Source organism: Amia ocellicauda, chromosome 4, assembly GCF_036373705.1.
Source record: "Amia ocellicauda isolate fAmiCal2 chromosome 4, fAmiCal2.hap1, whole genome shotgun sequence".
Classification (NCBI taxonomy): Eukaryota; Metazoa; Chordata; class Actinopteri; order Amiiformes; family Amiidae; genus Amia; species Amia ocellicauda.
In genome coordinates, this window is record NC_089853.1 from 26,128,267 (window position 1) to 26,153,184 (window position 24,918).

Sequence of the window (24,918 nt, forward strand, 5' to 3'; positions counted from 1 at the left end):
TTTTGTCCTCAAAGTTGATGTGTTAGAAGCAGGAAAAATGGGCAAGCATAAGGATCTGAGCGACTTTGACAAGGGCCAAATTGTGATGGCTAGACGACTGGGTCAGAGCATCTCCAAAACTGCAGCTCTTGTGGGGTGTTCCTGGTCTGCAATGGTCAGTACCTATCAAAAGTGGTCCAAGGAAGGGAAAGCGGTGAACCAGCAACATGGTCACGGGCGGCCAAGGCTCATTGATGCACGTGGGGAGTGAAGGCTGGCCCATGTGGTCCGATCCAACAGACGAGCTACTGTAGCTCAAATTGCTGAAAAAGTTAGTGCTGGTTCTGATAGAAAGGTGTCAGAACACACAGTGCATCGCAGTTTGTTGCGTATGGGGCTGCGTAGACGCAGACCAGTCAGGGTGCCCATGCTGACCCCTGTCCACTGCTGAAAGTGCCTGCAATGGGCATGTGAGCATCAGAACTGGACCACGGAGCAATGGAAGAAGGTGGCCTGGTCTGATGAATCACGAGTTCAAGGTGTTGACTTGGCCTCCAAATTTCCCAGATCTCAATCCAATCGAGCATCTGTGGGATGTGCTGGACACAAAGTCCGATCCATGGAGGCCCCACCTCGCAACTTACAGGACTTAAAGGATCTGCTGCTAACGTCTTGGTGCCAGATACCACAGCACACCTTCAGAGGTCTAGTGGAGTCCATGCCTCGACGGGTCAGGGCTGTTTTGGTGGCAAAAGGGGGACCTACACAATATTAGGCAGGTGGTCATAATTTTATGGCTGATCGGTGTATATATAGAATATAAATAGTTGTATAATTAAGTAAGATTAATTTGTATGGAATCATACAGAATGTACACTTACAATATCATCCTAATTCAGCATTTAGTCACACTTCATCAAGGGTATGAATTAATTAGGAGGCTACTGTATACATATGAGAATAAATTAAGGGACATTGTAAATGCCAAGTGCAAAGCCACAAGAACACAGCTGACTGTGTCTGACAACAAGAGAGATGTATCATTTCTCTAGGCTCACTTTGCTCCCTGTACTAGTCTTCTCATTAATTTCAATAAGATTTGGTTGTGTCTCAATAGACAGTCAAGGACAGGAGGCTGCTGCCAACCCATCTGCATGTCTGTCATACATTATTAGGATGTATGAGTCTATACAGGTGATTCATTCCCCCGTCTACAGTAAAAAAGCTTTGGAAAAGGTTTCGAGCAGGATTTTTCATAACCCACAGAAGCAAAAACAGTAAGACCTGTTGAGGCAAAGTATTCATAATGAGATGTCACTTTTAGTTTTAGCATTGAAGGGCTCCATTCCTGGTCAATACCACAATCTAAACACAAGGTGGGGTGTTATTAGTCATTGCTAATTGGTCTTTTTTGTTTTACATATTTAGATAGATGGATAGATAGACTTGTTTTGAGATTCTGATTTATGTACAAGCAGTCATGCTATTTGGCCAATTAACCACATTCTCAGCATATTTGTACCTTAATGGTATAAAGCATTTAAGACACAATATTCTTATTCACCCTGATTTATGTTTTGTTATGTTATGATATTTCTGTTTTAATCACATTAGTTATTTAAGCATTCCATACATGTATAAATTAATCCCCCTTCCATTATTGCATACAGCTTTGTACCCCTCAGTTAAGTGTTACACTTCAGAATAGAAACATATACATTTCAAAAGAGTTCGTTTAGAGACATTTTCTTTACAGATAAGACTATGTTGGCCATCCTTTGAGACCAAGGATTGAAAATACCATGTCAATTCTCCAACAGGGAAGTGTCTCTACTGTTTAATGAAAATCCAGATGACACCTTTCAGCTGCATAGGATACTACCAGACTTCAAAGATTACCCGTAATCAATCATTTGAACATTGGCCATTAAAATGTCATTCATTATTTTTATTTATCCTCTTGTGGGGTGTTGTTGTTTATAATGATCTTGTGTTGAGCGCTGTAGCCACAGTTACATAATAGACAGCCAATGAACACAGATCATATTAGCACTTGCCAAGCTGAAGTTCAAAACAATGTTTCCTTTTCTTCATAGTCAAAGACTTTTCCTCACTAATTGCTTGCTGAGGGAATGCTATTGGGTCAAGTCAGTAGTTCGGAAAGATAATAATGTCTTAGATTGCGATGATGAAATGGAGCCAGGAAATCTTTCATTTAAGCCCAGAACCAAGTCAACAATGTTTCTATACATTTCCTGAAAGTTTGAGAACATATTGCTGTTTACAGCTTGGGAAAAAAGGACAAAAATACTATGCAGGTTTTTATTTATTTTCATCCAGAAGTACACCTGAATCTGCAACTCCAATTACAGTTTTATTCCCCCAGAAAAAAGCCTTTTTTTATTGATGTCTTATACCTTCACATCTCAATAAGTTATGGGATTTCAAAGCTGCTGGGTATGACTTGAACTTTGTTTCTAAATTTGTACTCCATTTCAATTACTACCTGTATGTATACTGAGTGCATGGTATACATCATAAACAATACATTGAAAAGCAGCCATTATTACTTATAAATGAAAATATTTTATTTATGGCAGTCATTGAAGTTGCAGGTATGCTGATTTATTATTGCTTGAGTGTTGAGGTTTTCATGATTTAGCTTTATAACTAATTTTTCTGTCCTTTAGCACCAATGGGCTGATATAGGGTCTTTTTATTGACTATTATCTCATTGCAGTGCCTTCATCATCTCAGTTTTTCATTTTATTATACATTTATTAAATTTGCACATAGGTTAACATGCTGTGCATGGCTAGGCTACGGTACTGTATGGATGAATGTATAAGTTACTACAAATATTACCTGTCACAGATCAGTAATGATAATGGTCTATGCTATATTGTATTTAGTTGCAGTCTATAATGTTCTATATTGTAGCTGTGATGCAGGAGTGCTACTTCTTGCACAGCAGTGTCACAAGGTGTGACAATTGTATAAGATTCAAATTGTGCATTTAGAAGAACAAATTTAAAATAACCTGTTATTGCAAACATAATATGCTAGAACAAAATATGGTCCATGGGATTTAATTTCCATATAAGCCATCTGAAATATGGTTAAAATATATTATTTGTACAATAATGTGATATATTGTAAGCTGACATCATAGTTCATAAATAGAGAGCTGTTGTCTATTCTGTACTGTGATACTGTTAATCAAAAAGTGTAGAGACATAACCTTAAATCTGGCATTGGAGAGCAGATTCATAAGCAGCAGGCAGAAGCTAATTTAGACATATTACAATGAAAACATTTGCTCATGTGATTTAATTAAACGTGCAGATGATGTAAACTGAAGAACTCTTGATATAATGACAATTACCTAATGCCTGATTTGTTATATGTAACCTTGTAAAAGATGGAGATCCATTCACATCTGTCATTTCTTTATGCATGTGACATATTTAAATTAATGTAATCACTTAACATTGTCATCGTGACAAGAATACAATAGCAATACTTATAATATAAGTCAAATGTATTGTTATAATGGACAGTTCCAAAATGTGACACCTTGTAAAATCAGCAAATCATGCAATACAAATTGAACATCCAGGATATGAACTACTCACACGCTGGATGCTGAGAATTACAAAGACATTTTTACTTGTATATGGATGAGTTGGGAAGAACAGCCCAGGGAATTATTTTGCATCATTTGAGAATTTGCTTATAGGCTTAGAAGGAAGGCAATGCTCACCAGTAGGAAAACTGGCTGTGTTCCTAGTGATCAGATAAGCAAGATGAGATTCTCTTTATTTGTTACCTTCCTTACTTTGTAATTTCATTAAGTAGTGGAGAATTAGGGTATTGCGAAGTATGCAGAGTGAAAACAAATCCTATGCTGTAAAAAGAGGACATATCTGTTCAACTGTATGTGTAATGATGTTCTAGTTATTGCCACCTACTTATGGTGGTAAGTGGGGAAATTTGCAGCACTCCGGTAGCCTGGTGTCCTCACGCAGTATGGACGTGATCAGCTTAGATCACACTTCAGCCATCCATCATTTTCAGGAGCTAATCATCCTCATGACAACTGAGTTTATATTGAGTCACAAAGATTCACTTTTCTGGTTTATCATAGCCACGAAACCCCTCGAGGAAATTACAGATTTATCATTCACAGTTGGCTGCACAGTGCTCCTTACAGCGGACCTCAACAGCTACAGACACTGGCTCCTTCCCTATGAACATAACATTTTCATGAAAGTGCTTTATTTTAATTTCCCGGGGTAAGGCTCATTAAACACAACTGGGTCATGTCTAATTTTTCATGAAAGGTGATTAAGTAGACACCCCTGGAAGCTGAATTTCTATTTACCGGCACAAAACGTGTAGCATAGACAACAGTGGGAATGTACACACTGCATTTCCACTTAGTCCTGAAGAGACTACATCAAAGGAGAAACTGCAGTCATCATTTCTAGTTTACATATATTTGAGAAATCATCCAGGTGTGCCAAGCTGAATTCTACGTATTAAAACATTTTTCTGATTCTTTAATCATGTTCTGAATATTGAGTATCATTATGATATTTTGAAACACCAGCTAAGTCCCATTCTTTAGTGCAAAGAACATTGTTTGCATTAGGAAAAAATATTCTGTATTATACAGCCCTGTCTCTAGATTGCCTGAAAAAAAGATGTTATAATGAATGCACTAAATAAATAAATACAAATCAATACATAATTAAAATCCAAACAAGCTATTGATATATACTTAACATTCCAACAAGCCAGAATTACATAATAAAAATACAAAAAAAAATCGATACATAATTAATAAGAACAGAGACTAGTGTAAAGAGGTAATCTCTGTAACCCCAAAGGATGAAATGCAGAAAAAATCAACAACAATTCTGATAATTTTACAGAAGTAGAAAACTACTGACAAACATAGTTTCCATTTGATTCAGTTTATAGTATTTCAGACCCTAGCCAAAATAGAGCCAAGGCCAAAGTCATACTCCAATATACCAGGATCCTTTAAGAAAACATTAGGTGGTAGGTAGTTTTCGTGGATGTGGCAACATAAAGCCATTAATATGATTTTGTGAGGACATCCAATTCTGGACAGTGTCTGGCATTTGGAATATGTTACCAATTCACCTTTGATCAACTTCAGCATTTGGATTTTGTTCAAAAGTGTGTGTAAATTACATGAGATATCTGCTAATTGTGTCTCTTTACAGTGAAGTTGTTCAGGATTACCAGAACTTTACAGGCTTGTTTTAGGAGGGGGTCTAACCAATGTTGGTATTTACATGACTTCAACTAATATAAAACATATAAGATATGATCTGTATCTTTTATTTTTGAAGTTTCATCTCACGCAGCCTGATCCTGTGTCAGATTGTTTCCCATGCAAAAATGGTCAGAAAGGAGACTAAAGGTGACAAAACATTGGCATAGGGGTTATAGATCATTGTTTACATATATCATTAATTATTGCCTAGTCTGTTGCCCTAGAGAAGTCTATATACTTTGACCTGATACTGTACTGTTATGAGTCAGTTTCTCCTTGTGAATCATGGCCCTCACTCTCTGCTACAATTTAGTTTCTTTTCAATTTGGGGCATTCTGTTACAGAGAAGATCACATTCAAGGGTTGGGCTACTGATTACTCGAGAGTTACTTTTGAGCATCTTCAGATCTCCTTCTTTACCCTTTGAAGCCAATTAAACTAAATGAGTTGATGTTGTTGACCTCCACGATATATACCTACTAAGGTACTAAGAGGTTGTACACCAACAGGTTTTTAGTTCGATATTACAAGGAAGTGCCAAAACAAAGGTTTACCTTCTGTTATCTGAAGCACCCAATTATTTCTTATTCTGCAGACTTATAGATCCTGCTTTCTCTTTGTGGAAAGCTGCTGATTATAGGCTTGCCTATAGGCTTGCCCATAGGCTGGGTTGTAATGCCAACTTTCACACAAGACAGCCAGAGCACAAGCTGAACCTCACATTGTAAACAGACTACATTTTTAGGGGCTGGGGTGATCTGTTTCTTCTAGCTTCATTTTTAATCAATCCAGAATCGCTCACACAGCTTTCAGGATATGCAACTGCCAGGCCAATGGCTACTGAGCAGAGCTAATGCTAATATTGTCCACTCCTGCTGGCTCCAACCCAATAGAATGAGTCAGTATTGTGGTTAAAGTAAAATACCACCTCAGTTATGGTTCCTTACATTTATACTGTAATTATGTGTATATACAGCAATACTTGTAATTATACGAATATTGACAGAACTACAGTTTGAAATACACTTAAACCCATAAAGTTCCATGTTCTTGACATTCTTAAACAATGACAACCCTAATTTACACTTTAAATTCTCATACCAAAGTCTGGTATTGACCTAACCTTTTTTCTTAAACATATAATTAATAAAAGCAGTATAAAAAATTAAGAACTCTCATTAATCTGAATCATACCGAAAAGCACACTGGATACCAAATTAATTGAATCTATATAGTTAATCTTTATAACAGTTAAATGTCCTATATAGGGGAATATAATTGGGATTTCTATTTTAAATTTGATAGTATTGCTATTCCCTTTCTATTAAAATCAGTGTCAGGAATGTTTACTAGACACTGCTGGTAACAATTTCCATAAGATACACATTAGAAATTCAGATGCAAGTGATTGAAAATTCAGAGAAAGCTGGTCAGTCAGAAAAGTGGAAGACGAAAAATACCAGGACCAAAGGAGGAACATCTACAAAAATGTAAAATATGGATCTGGAAATAAGGATGAAAAACATTTGAAGAAATGACTGTAATGAATAATGTATTCATTTTATTTTGTTTGCATTTTTATATGTGTGAAAACAAAACTTCTAAATGCTGTCAAATACTAGAGAGGAAATCTGGCATTAGTATATATTTGCATTTTGCCATAATTAGGCAATAGTAGAGCAATGCCTTAGTGAAGAATAGCATATTTAAATGAATGCAAAATAATTTGTATGTTTATCATGTAAAATGTCATTATCTCTATTTATTTTTGTTTAAGTGTTTAATGTGTGTTTTGGTAGAGAAAACAAAATAGGCCGGAAAACTAGGACAGCCCAGCAGGTAGCCTGGCTCGAGCTATAAGCTACTTAGGAAGACTGACAGACCTGGATTAGCACATCAGAGGGTAAATATTTGAATAATATTTTGAAGAAAAAGTTCAACCACAGTTTCACATACATTCGAGTTAATGAGATAGCATTATAATATATGGGAATGATTGATGTGACGGTCTTGAGTTTCCCCTGATTTCAATGCTGTACTTCAGAAATAAGGTATTTAATCATTCTTTAGGGACTTTAAGTCTTGAGATGCACTTACTGTTGTGTGCATCAATCCAAATGAACTGTGAACATAAAGAAGTTGAATCATGACAAGATTGTCTTGGGAGTTGCTACAGAGGGAAACAAATTAAAGTCTTCCAGATATAGGGGATCTCTGTATGGAAATAAAACTATATACGCTGTAGTAAATAACATGAATGACCACAAAATGGTCTTATGTAATGACAGCATTGTCTCAAAATCGTAGAAACCAGTGGATAACTTAATATTGTGAGAAAATCCATTCTGGATCTTTGAAACCAAGTCAATAGGATGCGGGGGTTCTAAAGTAGTAGTATGGACTCAAAGGCCGAACTAAGCCTCTTCTCACTGCTTGCCTTGAACTCTATCATTTCACATGAGCTATCTCAGCTTGAGACTGGCAGTGAAACCCACACACAAGGAGGTATTATTCTGACTACCCATTTTGAGTTAGGGAAACAATAATATCTTTCATCTCATGTAATTGATATGGAAGTACATGAGGAGATGAGATGTGCTCGCCTGTAACTGACAAGCACTATCCCATTGACACTGTAATCTGGTGATTACAAATGTACCATCACAGCATCATTCACTGCTGGACTACAGGTCTGCTGGAATTCATCTTAATGTCAGATTCTAAAGATGATTAGATATTTCCTGGCACACATTCTTTATTCTTCTGGCCCTTATTACAATGAGAAGGAACTAGGCGTGGTGAATGCAGACCAGAAGAGTGTGTGGAAGAAAAAGGGCCTGTGAATACACTTCAGAAGCAGCGCCTTAATCCAGCAGAGACTAAACTAAAGATGCATTACAATCGAATGATCTGTGGTTCAGCTGTACCATACTGTGAAGTGGCAAGGGAATATCCAGCTGGGAATTTTTTGTTCATTTAAAGGAATATCTGTTATTACTTATTATTTTTATATTAAATTATTATTATTATTATTATTATTATTATTATTATTATTATTATTATTATTATTATTATTATTATTATTATTTCAATGTTGTTTCAGTGCTTTTAAAAATTACCCCCAAAAGTCTGGTACTAGCAGCAACCACAGGAAGTATATAACAATCAAAGCCCTCCTGTCTATACCGCATCGCATTGCAAGTTGCTGTTATTGAAGTATCCAATATCTGTTGACTGTGCAGCCCAATTTGATTGCACTAGGTTTCATTACAGAGGCCGTCAGTAGACCCAGGAATTAAAGCAAGGAACTCCAGTTCATAGCATGTGATGCAAGGGGAATTCAAATCACAATTTGTTTACCATGAAATAAACTGAGGTTTCTATTAATCATTAAAAAAGGTTCAGCTCTTGCTATAGAGTAAAGTTTTGTTAATATACACTCACCTAAAGGATTATTAGGAACACCTGTTCAATTTCTCATTAATGCAATTATCTAACCAACCAATCACATGGCAGTTGCTTCAATGCATTTAGGGGTGTGGTCCTGGTCAAGACAATCTCCTGAACTCCAAACTGAATGTCTGAATGGGAAAGAAAGGTGATTTAAGCAATTTTGAGCGTGGCATGATTGTTGGTGCCAGACGGGCCGGTCCAAGTATTTCACAATCTGCTCAGTTACTGGGATTTTCACGCACAACCATTCCTAGGGTTTACAAAGAATGGTGTGAAAAGGGAAAAACATCCAGTATGCGGCAGTCCTGTGGGCGAAAATGCCTTGTTGATGCTAGAGGTCAGAGGAGAATGGGCCGACTGATTCAAGCTGATAGAAGAGCAACTTTGACTGAAATAACCACTCGTTACAACCGAGGTATGCAGCAAAGCATTTGTGAAGCCACAACACGTACAACCTTGAGGCGGATGGGCTACAACAGCAGAAGACTCCACCGGGTACCACTCATCTCCACTACAAATAGGAAAAAGAGGCTACAATTTGCACAAGCTCACCAAAATTGGACAGTTGAAGACTGGAAAAATTTTCCCTGGTCTGATGAGTCTCGATTTCTGTTGAGACATTCAGATGGTAGAGTCAGAATTTGGCGTAAACAGAATGAGAACATGGATCCATCATGCCTTGTTACCACTGTGCAGGCTGGTGGTGCTGGTGTAATGGTGTGGGGGATGTTTAATTGGCACACTTTAGGCCCCTTAGTGCCAATTGGGCATCGTTTAAATGCCACGGCCTACCTGAGCATTGTTTCTGACCATGTCCATCCCTTTGTGACCACCATGTACCCATCCTCTGATGGCTACTTCCAGCAGGATAATGCACCATGTCACAAAGGTCGAATCATTTCAAATTGGTTTCTTGAACATGACAATGAGTTCACTGTACTAAACTGGCCCCAACAGTCAGCAGATCTCAACCCAATAGAGCATCTTTGGGATGTGGTGGAACGGGAGCTTCGTGCCCTGGATTTGCTTCCCACAAATCTCCATCAACTGCAAGATGCTATCCTATCAATATGGGCCAACATTTCTAAAAAATGCTTTCAGCACCTTGTTGAATCAATGCCACGTAGAATTAAGGCAGTTCTGAAGGCGAAAGGGGTTCAAACACAGTATTAGTATGGTGTTCCTAATAATCCTTTAGGTGAGTGTATATTAAACTCATAGGGAATTCACATTTCAGTAAAACATGTCAAGGGGGCATACTGTATAAGCTGAAAGTTCTATAATAAATGAATGCATAAGGTGAGGTTTTCTTCTCATGCACACAGGGTAAATACCTGAACTGAAACAAATCTTTCCACAGAGAAAACTTTTTTTTTTTTTTTAGCAGTTGCTGCATTTTGGGACATGAGTGGCATCTCTTTAAGCTGTCTTTGCCATCTTGACAGATCAATCCAAGATAAAATGGAATATTGTGGGTCTCAGGTGTAATATATATCACTGTGACTTCAGAACTGAAGCACGTCACCTTCATGTCTATCTGTAAACATTAAAAAGCCTGTGTTTGATGTAGGCAACATGCCTGCTGTTTTAGAGAAAGGCTCTGTCTTACTAAACAACTAGAGGAAATAATTAGGTATTTACTGATTTACATATTTATTTTTTAAACTCACTCTACCCCCTCCCTGCCTGTCACCCACAATACATGCATTAACAGATAATACACAAATGTAATTATTTTTATCCGTAAGTATCCTACCTAGATGCTAAATGGAATATCAAAGGTAAAAAAAAAAAAAATCCTAGCAGGAGACCTGAATATTGAGTATAGTCACAGATACGTTATTGCCATGTAAAGAAACTAATTATATATCACATTTCTGTGACTGTACTCACTATTAAGTAGGCCTCACTATAGGACATAGGATTTATATACATAAACAAATCAATGGGAATGGAATGATATGTAAAAACAAAACTGAAGTTTTAGATTGAGAGTAATGCAATTGAGTATTTTTTGTTGGTTGCAAGGACAATAAAAACAATCAATAGAGATCATGAAAATAAGTCAGCATGAATAATTCAAAACAGTATATTAGTGGTTTGCAAGTCAGTTCCAGAACTCCTTCACCACACAATAAACTTTCAAATATAAAATTTGGAAATCTAACTTTGATCTCTGAATGAAAAATGAATTCACTGGTGTCTAAGTAATCAAACTTTCTTTCTTAAGTTAAAAGTACAAAATCTAAACTTACACTTGTTTGCGAGAGGAATATCAATAATCAAAATAAATAAACGAATTGCATTAAAAAAAATAGCTTAAGGGATTCTTCATTTCATCTTATGATATATTTATGTGCCTGTGAGACAACATGGAGAATAAATTGCGTATCACAAAAAGAAGAGCAAGGCAGAGCCAGCAATTATTCAACTTGAATTACCACAGGGAGCTGTAGTGTTTTCAGTTATTGGTTCTTTTTCAAATTAAAAACTATGTATTTACTACTAAATATTTAATATTTCTGGTTAGGTTTATTGACCCGTTAGAGTTCAGTCATATTCCTGACAACAATAAAACTTGGAAACTTCCCATTCTGAACAAAATTGTCAGTTCAGTGATATACTCTTACAACATAAACTTAAAAATCACTATTCTAAAGATGTCAGTTTAACTAAGAGTATAAAAGGTTGATTATTGGAGAGACTTGACAATTGGAAATGTGTGGTACTAATTTGCTGCTTTTAATGATTCTGCTATGGTTTGCTGTACATAGCCACCACAGAAAGTCAATGCCTTTGTTTCTGCAACCCTAATACATTTCTGTTTAAATGTGTTGCCACTTAAATATGGTGCAGACGTCCTAGTTATCCTCTATGGAACAGCAGCCTTTCTCTCAGCCACACAAGAACATTGCCAACTCTTGTAAACGGATTGATAAACACATCTCTATAAATCACTTGCCCTCCACTGACATCACCACATCTGATGCCCATGACACTGGCAGACTCTCACAGCTGTTTATTGTTTTATAGATGGTTGAAGTAGCCTTACTCCAACCTTTTTTGTGTGAACACAGAGATGGTTTTTGATTCATTTGCCAGATCTGTGAAGCTTTGAATGATCTAATATTGTTGGTGCCAGCGAGGTGTAGCAGAGTTGTGAAACTTACTGGAGACTAAAGCGCAAAATAAAACGTTTCCAAATGGAGGCCTTTGATGTGGACTAATAAAGGGTCTCATAACTGATTGGAATATCATTGTGAATCTTATGGGAAATGCTTATGCAGTGCCTACATTATCATCATCTTCACCAACTATTGTTAACTGATGGGGGGGAAGGGGCAATGACTCAGCATATAGGCCTGACAGTTTGTTGAGTATATAGGACAGCAAAGCAGATGTGGAGATCCAAACCTTAATTTGTTAGGCAAATAACGGAATGGATGGCAGAGATCCAACTGACCCAACACAATACACACACTTATCAATGGCAACACAGGAAAATGGCTATATAAAATAATAGCCCTCTGAGTAAGTTTCAGTGATCTTGGGAGGAATATTTGGGTACTTAGGAGAAACATTCTTTAGCTTCTAGGCTTTGCAGCCAAAATGTTGTCACGGTCAACAGGCCTACAGTGAGGAGAGAGAGTTGAATGGGCTTGGAACAGCTCCAGACAAAATATCTTCAAGGTATTCACAAGCTTACCCATAAAGAGCCCAGCACTATTTGAAAATGTTTGTATTAAATGGCACACCTCGGGGCACTTTTTGTAAAGGGGAATAAAATAAGGCTGCAGATGCCAGGAAATGTGAACAAAAACAGCCACTCATATTTTCCTTATCTTAAGGTCAACCAGGTCAGGTGAAAGGTATCCTGAAAATATATACAAACATTCCCACCTTACCCGCCTGTCATATACCCCACACTGATCAGAGCATCGAGCTTTCTACATCGGCCCGTCGACATCAAAAAGGGGACTTCAATGGCCAAGCCAGAGCAAGTTTGTTTCCTGCCTAGGCATGGGGAGGAGGCGGGAGCCGGGGCCACAATCTCGATGCAGCCCTGCATCTCTCGAATTCCTTTTGTCAGGCTATGTGTCTGATGTGACACTATCAGGGGCAGAGCAATTTACTCTTCCCATTCTTTCCTGAAACTCAAATCAGAATAATAATTCCTGTATGATATTAGACAGAAATGCAATGACAACTAATAGATTAAATGTATTATCAAGGCCAGTATTTGTTGATTCATATATATAAAAAAAAACATTTAAAATATATTTTACATAATTGTATTGACAGATGCATTAAGGCACTCACAGTGTTTAAAGTCACATGAAGTTTGCTAACACCGTTATAAACCCTGACACAGTATTGCATTTGGACAGTACTATGACACACTGGTAACTCATTATTTAGAAACACTTACCAATCAGTACGTAGTAATTAGTAAATATGCTTTGTGCAGGTTAGACTATTGATTTTCAATAAATCCCGAACCATCTTTGCTTGGAGTAATAACTTTAATGTGTGCTTTTGCATAAATGAAGCTGTGGTGCTTTTACTCTAATTAGTCGGTAACCTCTGCTTAGCAGTGGTAATTTATTGTGAAACTGAATTAAATGCATGTCTTCCAGAATAATACATTCTCCAATGTGCCTGTGAGGGATTTGAATCCTGTGAAGAGCAACATTTCTCCATGTTCTACCTCATTAGATGGGCCAATGGCGTAAGGTCTCAGTGTGCAAGCACAGCGGAGTCGGGAGTATGACTGCAGGAAGTGGGGGGAAAGCACTGGCACTGCAGATTGGGATTGCAGAGGCTAAAGTGGATCCCCACAGCTGTAGATGCAGTCAAAGACGCATCCTAAGAGCCACACTAGGAGGACAAAAACAAAAGGAAACAGGAAAGACTTCTACTTCAAAAGGAAAATATTTAGAAACTGGAGGGGCTTTTGGCAACAGTGAAAATGAATCCCAACCTCTACAGCAACACTGTAAAAAACTCATCAAACGTCCTAGAAGATGTGAAAATGGTTACATGAGCTTGTAATTGTTGGTCTCCAAGTAGATAAACCCACTGATGGACTGGAAATAAATGGTTCATTCCATTCTAAGCCTTAGCTCATTTAATTATCCTCTATCAACTGTAATTAAAATGATTGAGTGGAGGATCCAAATACGTCCCAGTCCACAATCATATAACAATGGTAAGTAGAGGCTAGCACAGTTGAAATGCTTTCCCATTCTTCATCTATACATGTAACTGCAGACATTCCCTTTATTTTGCTAGCCTGTAGTTTATGTTTGGCTGGAAGGTATACAAAGACAATCATTGAGTATATTGGGTGCTTGTCTGGTGTGATGACACAAAAAAAACTTTAGTCTGTTCTCTTAAAACAACAAATGTATTAATAAAATCTACAACTGACAGAATGTTCCAAATGTATTTACACCATGTTTCAAATTATAATTATGTGAGTATAATATTGACTTCTAAATGCACATTACATACTAGATAAGAACAAAATTGTGTATATGTATATACTAATCTGACTTTACAGAGTGTCAGCTACTTGTAACTGTAACTGTAACTGTTTTCAGGGTCTTTCAAGATACTGTTGAAATGTTGTAAGTAACCTGAAATTCAGCACTCCTCAGGGGCTGAACACTTGAAACATGAGTGACTTGTTCTCTCCCCCAGAACCCTGCAGGACTACACCACAGCACAAGTGCTTTAAAAGTATGGAATCAAGTGCTTAAACTTGTCATCCTGATAGGATCTGCTGTTTATCGCCTATAGGCATACTTGAATTTATATTATTTGTGTATGGAGTTGTTCGGGAATGTCAGATTCAAAATGCAAATCTTAGGGGTAACCATGACCCAGAGTCTATAAACCTGGGATGAGATTTATAGTTGTAGTCTTGCTTGCACTCTAGTCAGGACAGTCATTAATCTCGGGAGATCACTAATTTGTTGTTGTGGGAAATAAATGCTGTTAACAGCTAGCACATTACTGTGGGCAACACAGATCTATGGAATATCTCTTCATACCTAAAAGTGGACAAAATCATACCCTATAAGTTTACAAGCGGGGTCCTACAGGGTTACAGCCAATCAAATCTGTCAGATCTTTTTTGTGGAAGATAAAATACATGCACTTGCTGTAAGTTTAATTTTGTATTTTATTTTCTCTTTCTATGTATGTGTGTGTCTGTGTATATATATACATTTTTTTAATATGATTAGCTGCCCAGCAATGGACTGGCATCCCATCCAGGATGACTGTGCGTTGTATGCTTTGTCTACTGGGTTGGGCTCTGGATCACCATGACCCTGTACTAGATGAAGTGGTTATTGAAAGTGGATTCATGGTTTATACCATTATAGAATATGTAACATTAGCACTGTGTCACTTTTTTTTTAATATAGTTCTTTGTTGAATATGAGTCTCCATGGACAAAGTCATCAACCTAATAATAATAATAATAATAATAATAATAATAATAATAATACTGGATTTCAGTAGTAACCACACGATTCTTATTTTTTGTATTATGTTTGCAAGTAGCTCATAAAAAGGAGTGTGGAGGTGATTCAACAAATTAAATATCGTATTATAAAAGCTGATATATCAACCCTGGCTATGGAGTCTCTGTTGTAGTCCACTTTAGCTATTTGCTTTCATGAAAAAAAAAAGACTTCACCGTGACTATTGCTGAAGACTGCAAAATCAGTTAGCATTTCCGGCATATATTCAAGGTCTTAGCATTGTGTGTCAGTGTCCTTGGAGTGAAGAAAGGTAAGGAAGAAAGGTAAGGTAAACACTTAAGGTGGTAAAGAATCTTTCTCTACCTCTCACATGATATTGTGAGAGAAGAACAAATACATATAGATTTGGTGTAATATGCGTTAATGCTTTGAATTATAGTTGAATTATATTTTTAATTCCATTAGATATGAGATTTACAGTTTCAGACAGATTATTTTCTTGAATGCAGAGATGACAGTGAAATGAACATTTTGTGATTTAGATTAATGGTATAGCATTAAGTTTAACATCCCAGAATCTGGACTAGAAGTGGACTACTTTACTGAAAAATTCTGCCTTTCTTCCTTTGTTTTTTCTTATTGTGATACTGCCACCTTTGGAGATAATTGTAAATGTTGAGAGAATATCTGCACTTTCAGTATTTATATAGCCTGTCAAGGTGTGTGACACTGCAAAGACCGAATATATTCAGTGACGATTGTTTGCAATAATTCAAAATGCAACTGCATAAGCCATGAAATTGATATTCACAAAACAGAAATCGTGTTTTGTCATTGTGAGCAGATGCTCTCTTCGTAATGGACTGTTTACATTTATTTGCTGTCGATATGTCACTCCCCCAATATGAGGTGGGTTTGACCTATTTCCCTCCATTTCACTTTACTTCTATTTTTTCAAAAGTGCTTCTCTTTGTATTGAACTTCTTTTAATCCAATTGAACAGATTATGTTACTGTCTGCGACTAAGATTCTATTTTTCAATGACATCAATGCTGGCATACAGCCCATTGTTGAGAGAGAGAGAGAGAGAGAGAGAGAGAGAGAGAGAGAGAGAGAGAGAGAGAGAGAGAGAGAGAGATAGAGAGAGATAAAGCTTTTGGGTTTTTAAGGCTTCAGATATTTCATGCAATTGTAGGAGCAATATTTGCAATAAATTAGCTCCTCTCCATGCTGGAATGGCAGGTTGAGAGCGACTGTCTTGTTGGCAGAACCCAGACTTGAATAATTGCAGCAACGTGTCTCTGTTCTGTGAGTAATTTGCAATGCTGATGATCAAATCAGCCAATACTGTGCTTCCTGAGATGAATGAATAGTGCATTTTTACTGCTTCTACCTACACTCAACCTGTACTTTGTATCTCTTAAATGTTGTCACACTTAAACCACAGGGACTGAAATCAAATGCGAATATAGATAGATTTATGATTTTAGCACAAAAAAAATACATTATAGATTGTGTACAAATAGAATAGAATTTCAAAAAGCAGAAGGGTGGTAGGCAGTTGTGAGTTGTGTCCCTTAAATAAATTAATGGCTGATGGTAGCATTCAAGGTCTCTTCATTTCTGTAACTGAGTATAGCAAAAATCTTACTTTTAAGGCTATTTCTATATACTACCACATACTAAAACAATGAAGATATTGCAACAAAGATATCGGAGTAACGCGGAGTCCATAATGGTCAAGGACCTCCCAGGGGTCTCAATTTAAACCTAGCTCCTATATTTCAATGCAACTGGAGCTCTCAATTACTTAATAATAAACCTATTTGATCAATTACACACATACACCATTGTTTTAAGTTTATTTATAGATGATTGCTTAAAAGACTTTGGATTCAAAGTGCACCACTTGTAACATAATTTGCAGCCTGTAGTGATTTATTAAATATATCAATTGAATCAGCTGACCAATTAAGACACTAGGCACTTGGCAAGAATAAAAACCTGCTACTCTCCAGGAATTGAGTTTGAGACCCCGGACTTAAACAAGCCAGTTGAGGCCTGCTACAAAAATCCATAGCAAGTCAGTCAAGCACAGCACTATTTTTTATTATTAGTCCCAAAGTGGAAAATATTTTCAAAACAAGATGAAACCATTTTACCACACTATTGACTAAACAGAGCCTTTCCAGTTCATTTGATGTTCTGTATATGTACTAAGTCATATTGTGTTGTTATTTTACACAGTGCTGAGTGTAATTAAGGACAACTCATTTAAACATGTGCTGGGTTGGCATATTAGGACAAACACCAGCACTGTGTTGCGATATTTAGAAGATATGGGGTGAAATTTAAACACATTCCTGTTGAGACTGTAGACTTTGGTATATAGATGACTAAGTTTTTTGTTTATTTTTATATAACAGTGCAAAATTCAAGGTAATTGACGCCAAGTCCTCCTCACCCGTTGCCTGTGTCTGAAGGCCGGCTATGCGCAGCGCCCTGTGACAAGTGTAGGACTATACAGCGCTCCTCGTAAAAATGCATCAATCAAATAAGGGGAAGTCCTATATAAATGTTTGTAGCCCCGTTTTCTAGACAATGCAAATATTATGAATCATATATTAATCAAATAATATATCAATAATGTATATGGTGGATCACTGATTAAGTCACTTGCGAGCGGCTGGGTACTTTCCAGCTCAGTAAACATCATTTCTGATCATTGTATCCAGTGTGTTTATTTATTTTATGTTCGTTGACTTGTTTGTGTTGAACAAAAACAATTATAATCATCATCATCACCCTAGAAATAGCCCATGCGTGTGAAAACTCAAGTCACAATAAGTTTATGTATGGCAAAAGCAAGGGTTTTATTCCGTTTTCCAACAAGCCCTATGCAGAGATGAGAAACTCCAGCAGAGCTGAAGAAATGCTCCGGTAGATGGCAGTGGGTATTCTCGGGTAGTTAGAGGGGGAGGCTGACTATCCCATTAGCTGAGTGTTTGCTCCCATATTGCCAAGCGGAGCTCCGGCGCACAGGGATCCGGCTCTCAGTGCGAGTGTGAGCGGCAGCGGCAGCGGGACGCGGATCGGCTCTGTGCTGCTGGGCGAGGGCACTGGACCCGGGAAGAGACGAGGAGATCCGCGTCACACGAGCAAGTCCGAAAGAACAGTGGGACGAGATAGAAGATTGAAAGAAAGAAAGACAAACACACAAACAGACTTGTGAGCAATGCGCTGGCAGCATGGCCAGATGGTTCAAGGAACACCTGGGATTCAAAACCACCAAAGCGCCCCCTCCCGCTCCCCCGAAGCCGGACTACAGGCACTGCCACCCGGCTGCGCCCAGCGCGCCCGGTTACCATCACCAGCAGCAGCCGCAGCAGCCGCAGCCCAGCGCCGGGGCCCCTGCCCACTACCCCAGCCCCGCGCAGCCGGACATCCTCGCAGCCTACAAGCTGCAGAAGGAGCGGGACTTCGAGGACCCGTATACGGGCAGCGGGGGCAGCTCCTTCCCAGGTGGTTTGAGCTGTGCCGGGTCGCCGGACATCAAATACGTCTCTCCCAAACACCGGCTGATCAAGGTGGAGACGGTGGAAAAAGGCAACTCAAGTCCCGGCAGTGGCAGCACTTCAGCCCCTGCAGTTTCCACGGGCAGCGTGAAGTCCCCCACGTCGCCGCCAGCCGACCAGGAGAACAAGCCGGACAAGGTGAGGCTTTAATTGCGCCGCGGAGGTCGCGGCTCTGTGCAATACTTGCTTTGCAACACAATGCAAATACTTGTGAAGCAATGCCAAAGAAACGCGAACAGTGCAACAACTTTTTACTTTCAAAAGTAACGTGTTAAAGTTTATATGTAACGCATTCCTGTAGAAATCAACAAACGCAACCTTATGTAGAGTTTACCGCCACGACAGTCTGTTTGCTAGACGGCGTCAAAACTGGCGGAACAAGTTAGATCGACGACGGTGCGCAGAAATCTGGGGCAAAAGCTCACAATCCCGTGTGTTGAAATTGCACCAGCCGTGCGGCAGCCGACGTGTTACTCGGCGTTAGTTTGCGTCTCTGCCGTGGTAACTTCACTGGGCTGCCGGCTGATCTGTGTCTATCAGTGCTCATTTCCAGAGATTGGTTTCACGCAGACGTTTCCAATAAACCCTGGTTTATTACTGTATTTGAATATCAGTTGTAAAGTGGGGCAAATACTGCTGATGTTTAATATAATGAATGTATAATAAATAATCACAGCGCAGTGTCAATAGTCCAGGCAGCGCACACGTGTGCTTCAGTATGAACCGGCAGCCGGCTTTTAACATTACAGCAGCACACCATCGGTACTCTTAAGTTGGTTAAATACTGCATTCATTGTCGTAATTGCTGACCTGCTGGTGCCATGTATCTTTATATATCTGCATTTTATTAGTTGTTGTCTTTAGCTATTGTATTGGTATAATGTGACATCATTTTGAATGTAGCCCATTGGGGTCTGGCATCAGGTTTAATGCATGTGGAGCTGATCTGGAGCAAGGTAATATAAAGAGACCGATACAAAGAGTAGCTTTTTTTCTATGATGGTGTTGAAATTAACTGCGTTTTGTTTTTTTTGTTTTTTTAAAGCAGCAGCTTGCTGTAAATGAAAATATACTAATGTATTATGTTGGATAGCCATCTAAAAGAATGTGAATATGTGCTTAAAATGTATGAAAATGCATACAAACCCCCTCATGCCTGTCTATAGGTAGCCTAATCCATACTGGGGGAGTGAGGGGGGAGTGATTTTTATATATATATATATATATATATATATATATATATATATAATATAATGAAGGAAGATATTTCAGAATAAACGCTGACCTTATATTCACAACTGAAGTGCAGAAGGAAGTATTTTTTTAAGCTGATTTAGGAATTGCATTGTTACATGATATGTTCCATGCATACATTGAATATTTATGGGTAGACACTTGCTTTGTAATCTAATTTATGTTTGATGAATCATTTCTTGTTGTTCAGTGTTTTTTGGTACTATTTTTGCATATGTATGGAATGTTAAAAATGAATACCTGGGGTCACTTTTTGAAAGTAATAATGAGATTGCCCATCAAACAATTATTAGGAGCAAGCTAATTAAGGATAACTCTAACTTTTGTATCAAGCAAACATGTGGAAGTCGAAACTTGTACATTATTTAGTACGGTGCTGTTACTGCTGGTAGAATTATTTTTTGCTCTAGTTTTGGAAAGTCTGGTTAGGTATAACAAGCGTTAAATTACCAAGTATTTAGAACCTTATACCTTATTGGAAGAAAACGTGTAAGCCAACACAGCAAACTTTACCACTAAATAGTCTGGCTATAGTGAGTGAATAATAAATACATATGTGAATGGCAGAGATTACAGCCTTCCTGTAGGAAAGTGGAAGCAACAGAGGTCTCCTACATCTCCGAGGAGGGGCATGCCTCCTTTGAGAAGGCAAGAACCCAGGGGCATTCTCCACCTGTCAGTCAGAATGAAATTGTCTGAGGCCAGAAACATCTTAGGAACCAGACACGTATAAATAAGAAAAAAAAAAAAAAGAAAAAAAAGCTTTTTGATTAGAGTTGAAAATGATTTGACATTGAGCCTTCTCCTTTTTCAAATCTCCAGCAAGAAGCTCGCTAAACTGTCCTCTCAATCAGTTTCCTCTTTATAACCACTGTGATGTTCGTTCGCACCACCAATCTGAGGATTATTTGCGCTTTTACTATCCCCTGCTGTAAGAGGAAAAGCTTTTTTCAGTAGTGCTCCCTTTGGGGAAAAAAGCACTTTCCCTTTGACAAGCTGCAAGTAGTTCTAAAAACCACAGTACAGGTATATTGTGTATATGTTTAAAAAAAAAAAAAAATTCCCATTATGAGAAGATATTATGGAATAAACCAGGTGGTTCTGCTTGGAATGGGCCCCTCACTATTATCTCCATAGTTATGTTTAAGTTTGCCATAACTTAATCCATTGGGCCAGAAGGGAAGTATGTGAGAATGATACTGAAATATTGCCCAATACAGGCAACTCCCTTACTGCATAACTCCCTGCATTCATACACTTACTAATCACTCGAAGCATCAGTTGCTACGCAGGTATTTATTTACTCTTATTGCTACGTCAGACACTCTCATAGTAGTTTTGTGAAGAGGGAGTAGCTGTGCTGGGACAGAGTGGATGAATACTTGTGCATAGCGGTTGTGCATGTTCATTGTTTTATATGCTGTTCCCTGTAAATTCCTCAGCCAGTGAGCAGACTTGTTACTTTTATAATCCTCAGCCTTTTTAACAGGTGTGGTCTGTCAGAGTACAGTAATTAGCCTTGCATTATGACTACGGTGGTGAGTGAGAGAAGGTAGTCAGTAGAAATATTTTGGTTTGTACAGGAAGGAATCTATCTAAAATGATAGAAGAAAAACGTTATTTTTATTTCTCCTTTCCATACCCGAAATGTTTTTTTCCAAGATATTTAACATAAAATAATTTACAGTTTTTGCTTAATTCTTTAATATGTACCTTGTTTTATACATCATTTAAAACCATTCCCAAGCAAATAGTACCAATATTGTTATTGTTAATATTTAGTATTATTTATGATGATATTCAACAGGATATGAACTAGTAGAAGTAAGGCAGAAATTCTGGAATTGCCCTAAAAATGTCTTACATATTCTTAGAATATGTAAAGATTGTTCCATTTCCTTCAGTGAACATGTTTTGCAGATAGTGACTTCAGCATTGTACTTCAATAGAATAAACATTTACATTCTAAGCAAAAGTTTCCCCCTTTGTGAATAGCATATAAACTGCGAAGTCCTCAGATCAATGCATAATATAGGGATTACAATGCTGCTGTCCCACATTCTCCCAGAAATCATCTGTTATGCTTTATAAGTTTTGTGAATGTTACAACCCATACAGGTTAGCATTTAAGTGATAAAGACATTCCGGTGCATAAATCTAAAACAATAGAATCACACACAGTAATATATTTCATACACAGACTGCTCTGTTAATTAAGGGTTTCTGTTGTCTCTGTTAATTGGGGATTATTATTTTCTTAAATCAATTAGGCATGGAATTTCGGGAGAAGAGAATGTTTCTCGAGAGGGGGGTGGGAGATAACAAGTGTTTCTGCTTGAACAGATGGCTTTGGGATCGATTCCAACGTGAGAGAGGTTTTCTAAAAATATATATTGAATTGTATGTCAAAAACGTATGTCAAATTAGTGTCATTTTACATGGATAATAAACTTGTGAGTGTTGTATGTTAAGCCGTCTTGAAATCTCAAACTGAGATGGCCTGTCCTTCCTCTGCCTAGAAGGGGGCCACATATGCCCTTGAACACACTTGTATCTAAATTGGCTGGTCCTGTTGAGTTAAGTGCTACCATATGGAAGTGCTTCAGAATGCTACGGCACGCTTTCAGCTTTGTATTTTAAAAAGTGAATTGCTTGCTGTTAAAGTTTTGTGGTGTTTGCACCCATTACCTGTGTTTTCCTGCAGATTCATTTTCTTACAGATTAATATTTTATGAGTTAGATGTTGCATGTCACTGATTTCATTAAGCAAGGAAGCTAGAGAAGGGCATGATTTTGGTTAGGGGTTGGTTTCAATGGAGTTTAAAAAAAAATTGGCAGTTATCTGGATGAATAAGTTTATCATACTAGGGAACTAAAAATAGGGATCTCACCCAGACACATTTGGACCTTGTTAAAGGTTGCCTTTGTATTAGTGTGAGCAATCCTTTGTTAGTCCACTAGGAAGTTATTATTATTATTATTTTTATTTCTTGGCAGACGCCCTTATCCAGGGCGACTTACACCATAAGTGCAAAAAAACAGAGAAGTACAAGGCATCAATCATTACAAGTTCAACTTAGCTAAAACAGCAATTCAAAATACATTTTACAAATTCCAATTTACAATTTACACAAGTACAGTAAGAGACTTCCTACATCCTGGACGGTGAAAGCTAAGTGCTGTCAAGATGTAGGGTTACAGGCTAGGGCTACGGGAAAGGGAGCAAGGAGGAAAACAATCAAGGAGAGGACCAGTGACTGGATGAGCAGCTGAGTCGAGTAGTCTGTGAGGAAGGGACAGATCCGGTGTATGTTGCTCAGGAAGAATCTGCAGGTACGTGTCAGTGTGGTGATGTGCTGGGAGAAGGAGAGTGCAGGGTCACTCCTAGATTTTTAGCGGAAGAAGAAGGAGAGAGTGTGGTGGATTCCAAGGGGATCGAGATGGGGAGGTCAGCAGATGGTGAGGAAGAGTGGGGGAAAAAAGAGATCTGATTTGGAGAGGTTGAGCTTGAGGTGGTGCGAGTGCATCCAGGTGGAAATGGCAGACAAGCAGGAAGAGATGCGTGAGGGGATGAGAGGGTCAGAAGAGGGAAAAGACAGGAAGATCTGGGCATCATCAGTGTAGAAGTGGTAGGAGAAGCCATGGGAAGCGATGAGGGGGCCAAGGGAGCGAGTGTAGAGTGAGAACAGGAGCGGGCCCAGGATGGAGCCTTGGGGAACGCCTGTGAGGAGAGGTTGAGGGGTGGATGAGGAGCCTCGCCATTTCACTTGGTAGGACCGGTCGCTGAGGTAGGAGGAGAACCAGGTGAGAGCAGTCCCAGAGATCCCAAGGTCAGCGAGGCAGAAGAGGAAGATGGAGTGATCGACGGTGTCAAATGCTGCAGAGAGGTCAAGGAGGATGAGGACTGAGGAGAGGGAGGCCGCCCGAGCACGGCTGAGGGAGTCAGTGACAGCCGGGAGAGCCGTCTCAGTGGAGTGAGCTGTGCGGAAGCCGGATTGCAGAGGATCAAGGAGTGAGTGTTGGGACAGAAAGTCTGAGAGCTGACGGTGGACCGCCCGCTCGAGAGTCTTGGAGAGGAAGGGAAGTAGGGAGACAGGGCGGTAGTTCTGAGGAGAGGTGGCATCAAGGGTTGATTTCCTGAGCAGTGAGATGACAGTAGCTTGTTTAAATGCAGAGGGGAAACAGCCAGAGAGGAGTGAGGAGTTGAGGAGGGAGGAGATGAAGGGGAAAAGATCAGGAGCGGTTGCTTGGAAGAGACGAGAAGGGAGAGGGTCCAGGTCGCATGTTGTGGGTTTGTGACGTAGGAGGAGAGCAGAAACTTCAGCATCTGAGAGAGGTGAGAATGAAGAAAAGGAAGCAAGGTCGGTGGGAGGTTTGGGTGTGATGGGAGATGAGGGTGGAGTATTGAAGAGCCTGCGGATGTCTGCAATCTTGGAGGAGAAGAAGGAGGCGAAATCATCAGCAGTGAGAGAGGAGGGAGGAGGAGGAGGGGGAGAAGAGCTTGTGAGGGTTGTTGATAGTGGATTCAAAGAGAGATTGGAAGTAAGACTTCTTGGCTGAGGTGAGAGAGGACGAGAATGTGGACAGTAGAGAGCGGTAGAGTTCGAGGGCAGCTGGGAGTTTGGTCCTTTTCCATTTTTGTTCGGCGGCACGCAGACTAGTTCGGGTTGCACGGAGAACAGCAGAGAGCCAAGGCTGAGGAGGGGAGGGACGGGCAGGATGAGACGTGAGAGGACAGAGAGAGTCAAGGGAGGAGGTGAGGTAGGAGAACAAAGAGAAGGTAGCACAGTTGACGGATAGATTTGAAAAACAATCAATGGAAGGCAAGAGAGTGAGGGCAGTGGAGGCAAGGGTG

General features: G+C 38.9%; 1 protein-coding gene across 3 annotated transcripts in view; it reads left to right on the forward strand.

Annotated features, from left to right (window-relative positions):
- Positions 1 to 18,251: 18,251 nt before the first annotated feature.
- The window catches only part of shf (Src homology 2 domain containing F), a 110,651-nt gene continuing 103,984 nt past the window's right edge, over positions 18,252 to 24,918 (forward strand). For 2 of the 3 annotated variants that reach the window (XM_066701656.1, XM_066701657.1), the window contains exon 1: positions 18,253 to 18,947. In XM_066701656.1, coding sequence (XP_066557753.1) covers positions 18,483 to 18,947 — 465 coding nt within the window. In that variant the 5' untranslated portion in view covers positions 18,253 to 18,482. Of the gene's footprint in view, positions 18,948 to 24,918 lie in introns of all 3 variants that reach the window. The other variant, XM_066701655.1, reaches the window with a different exon arrangement.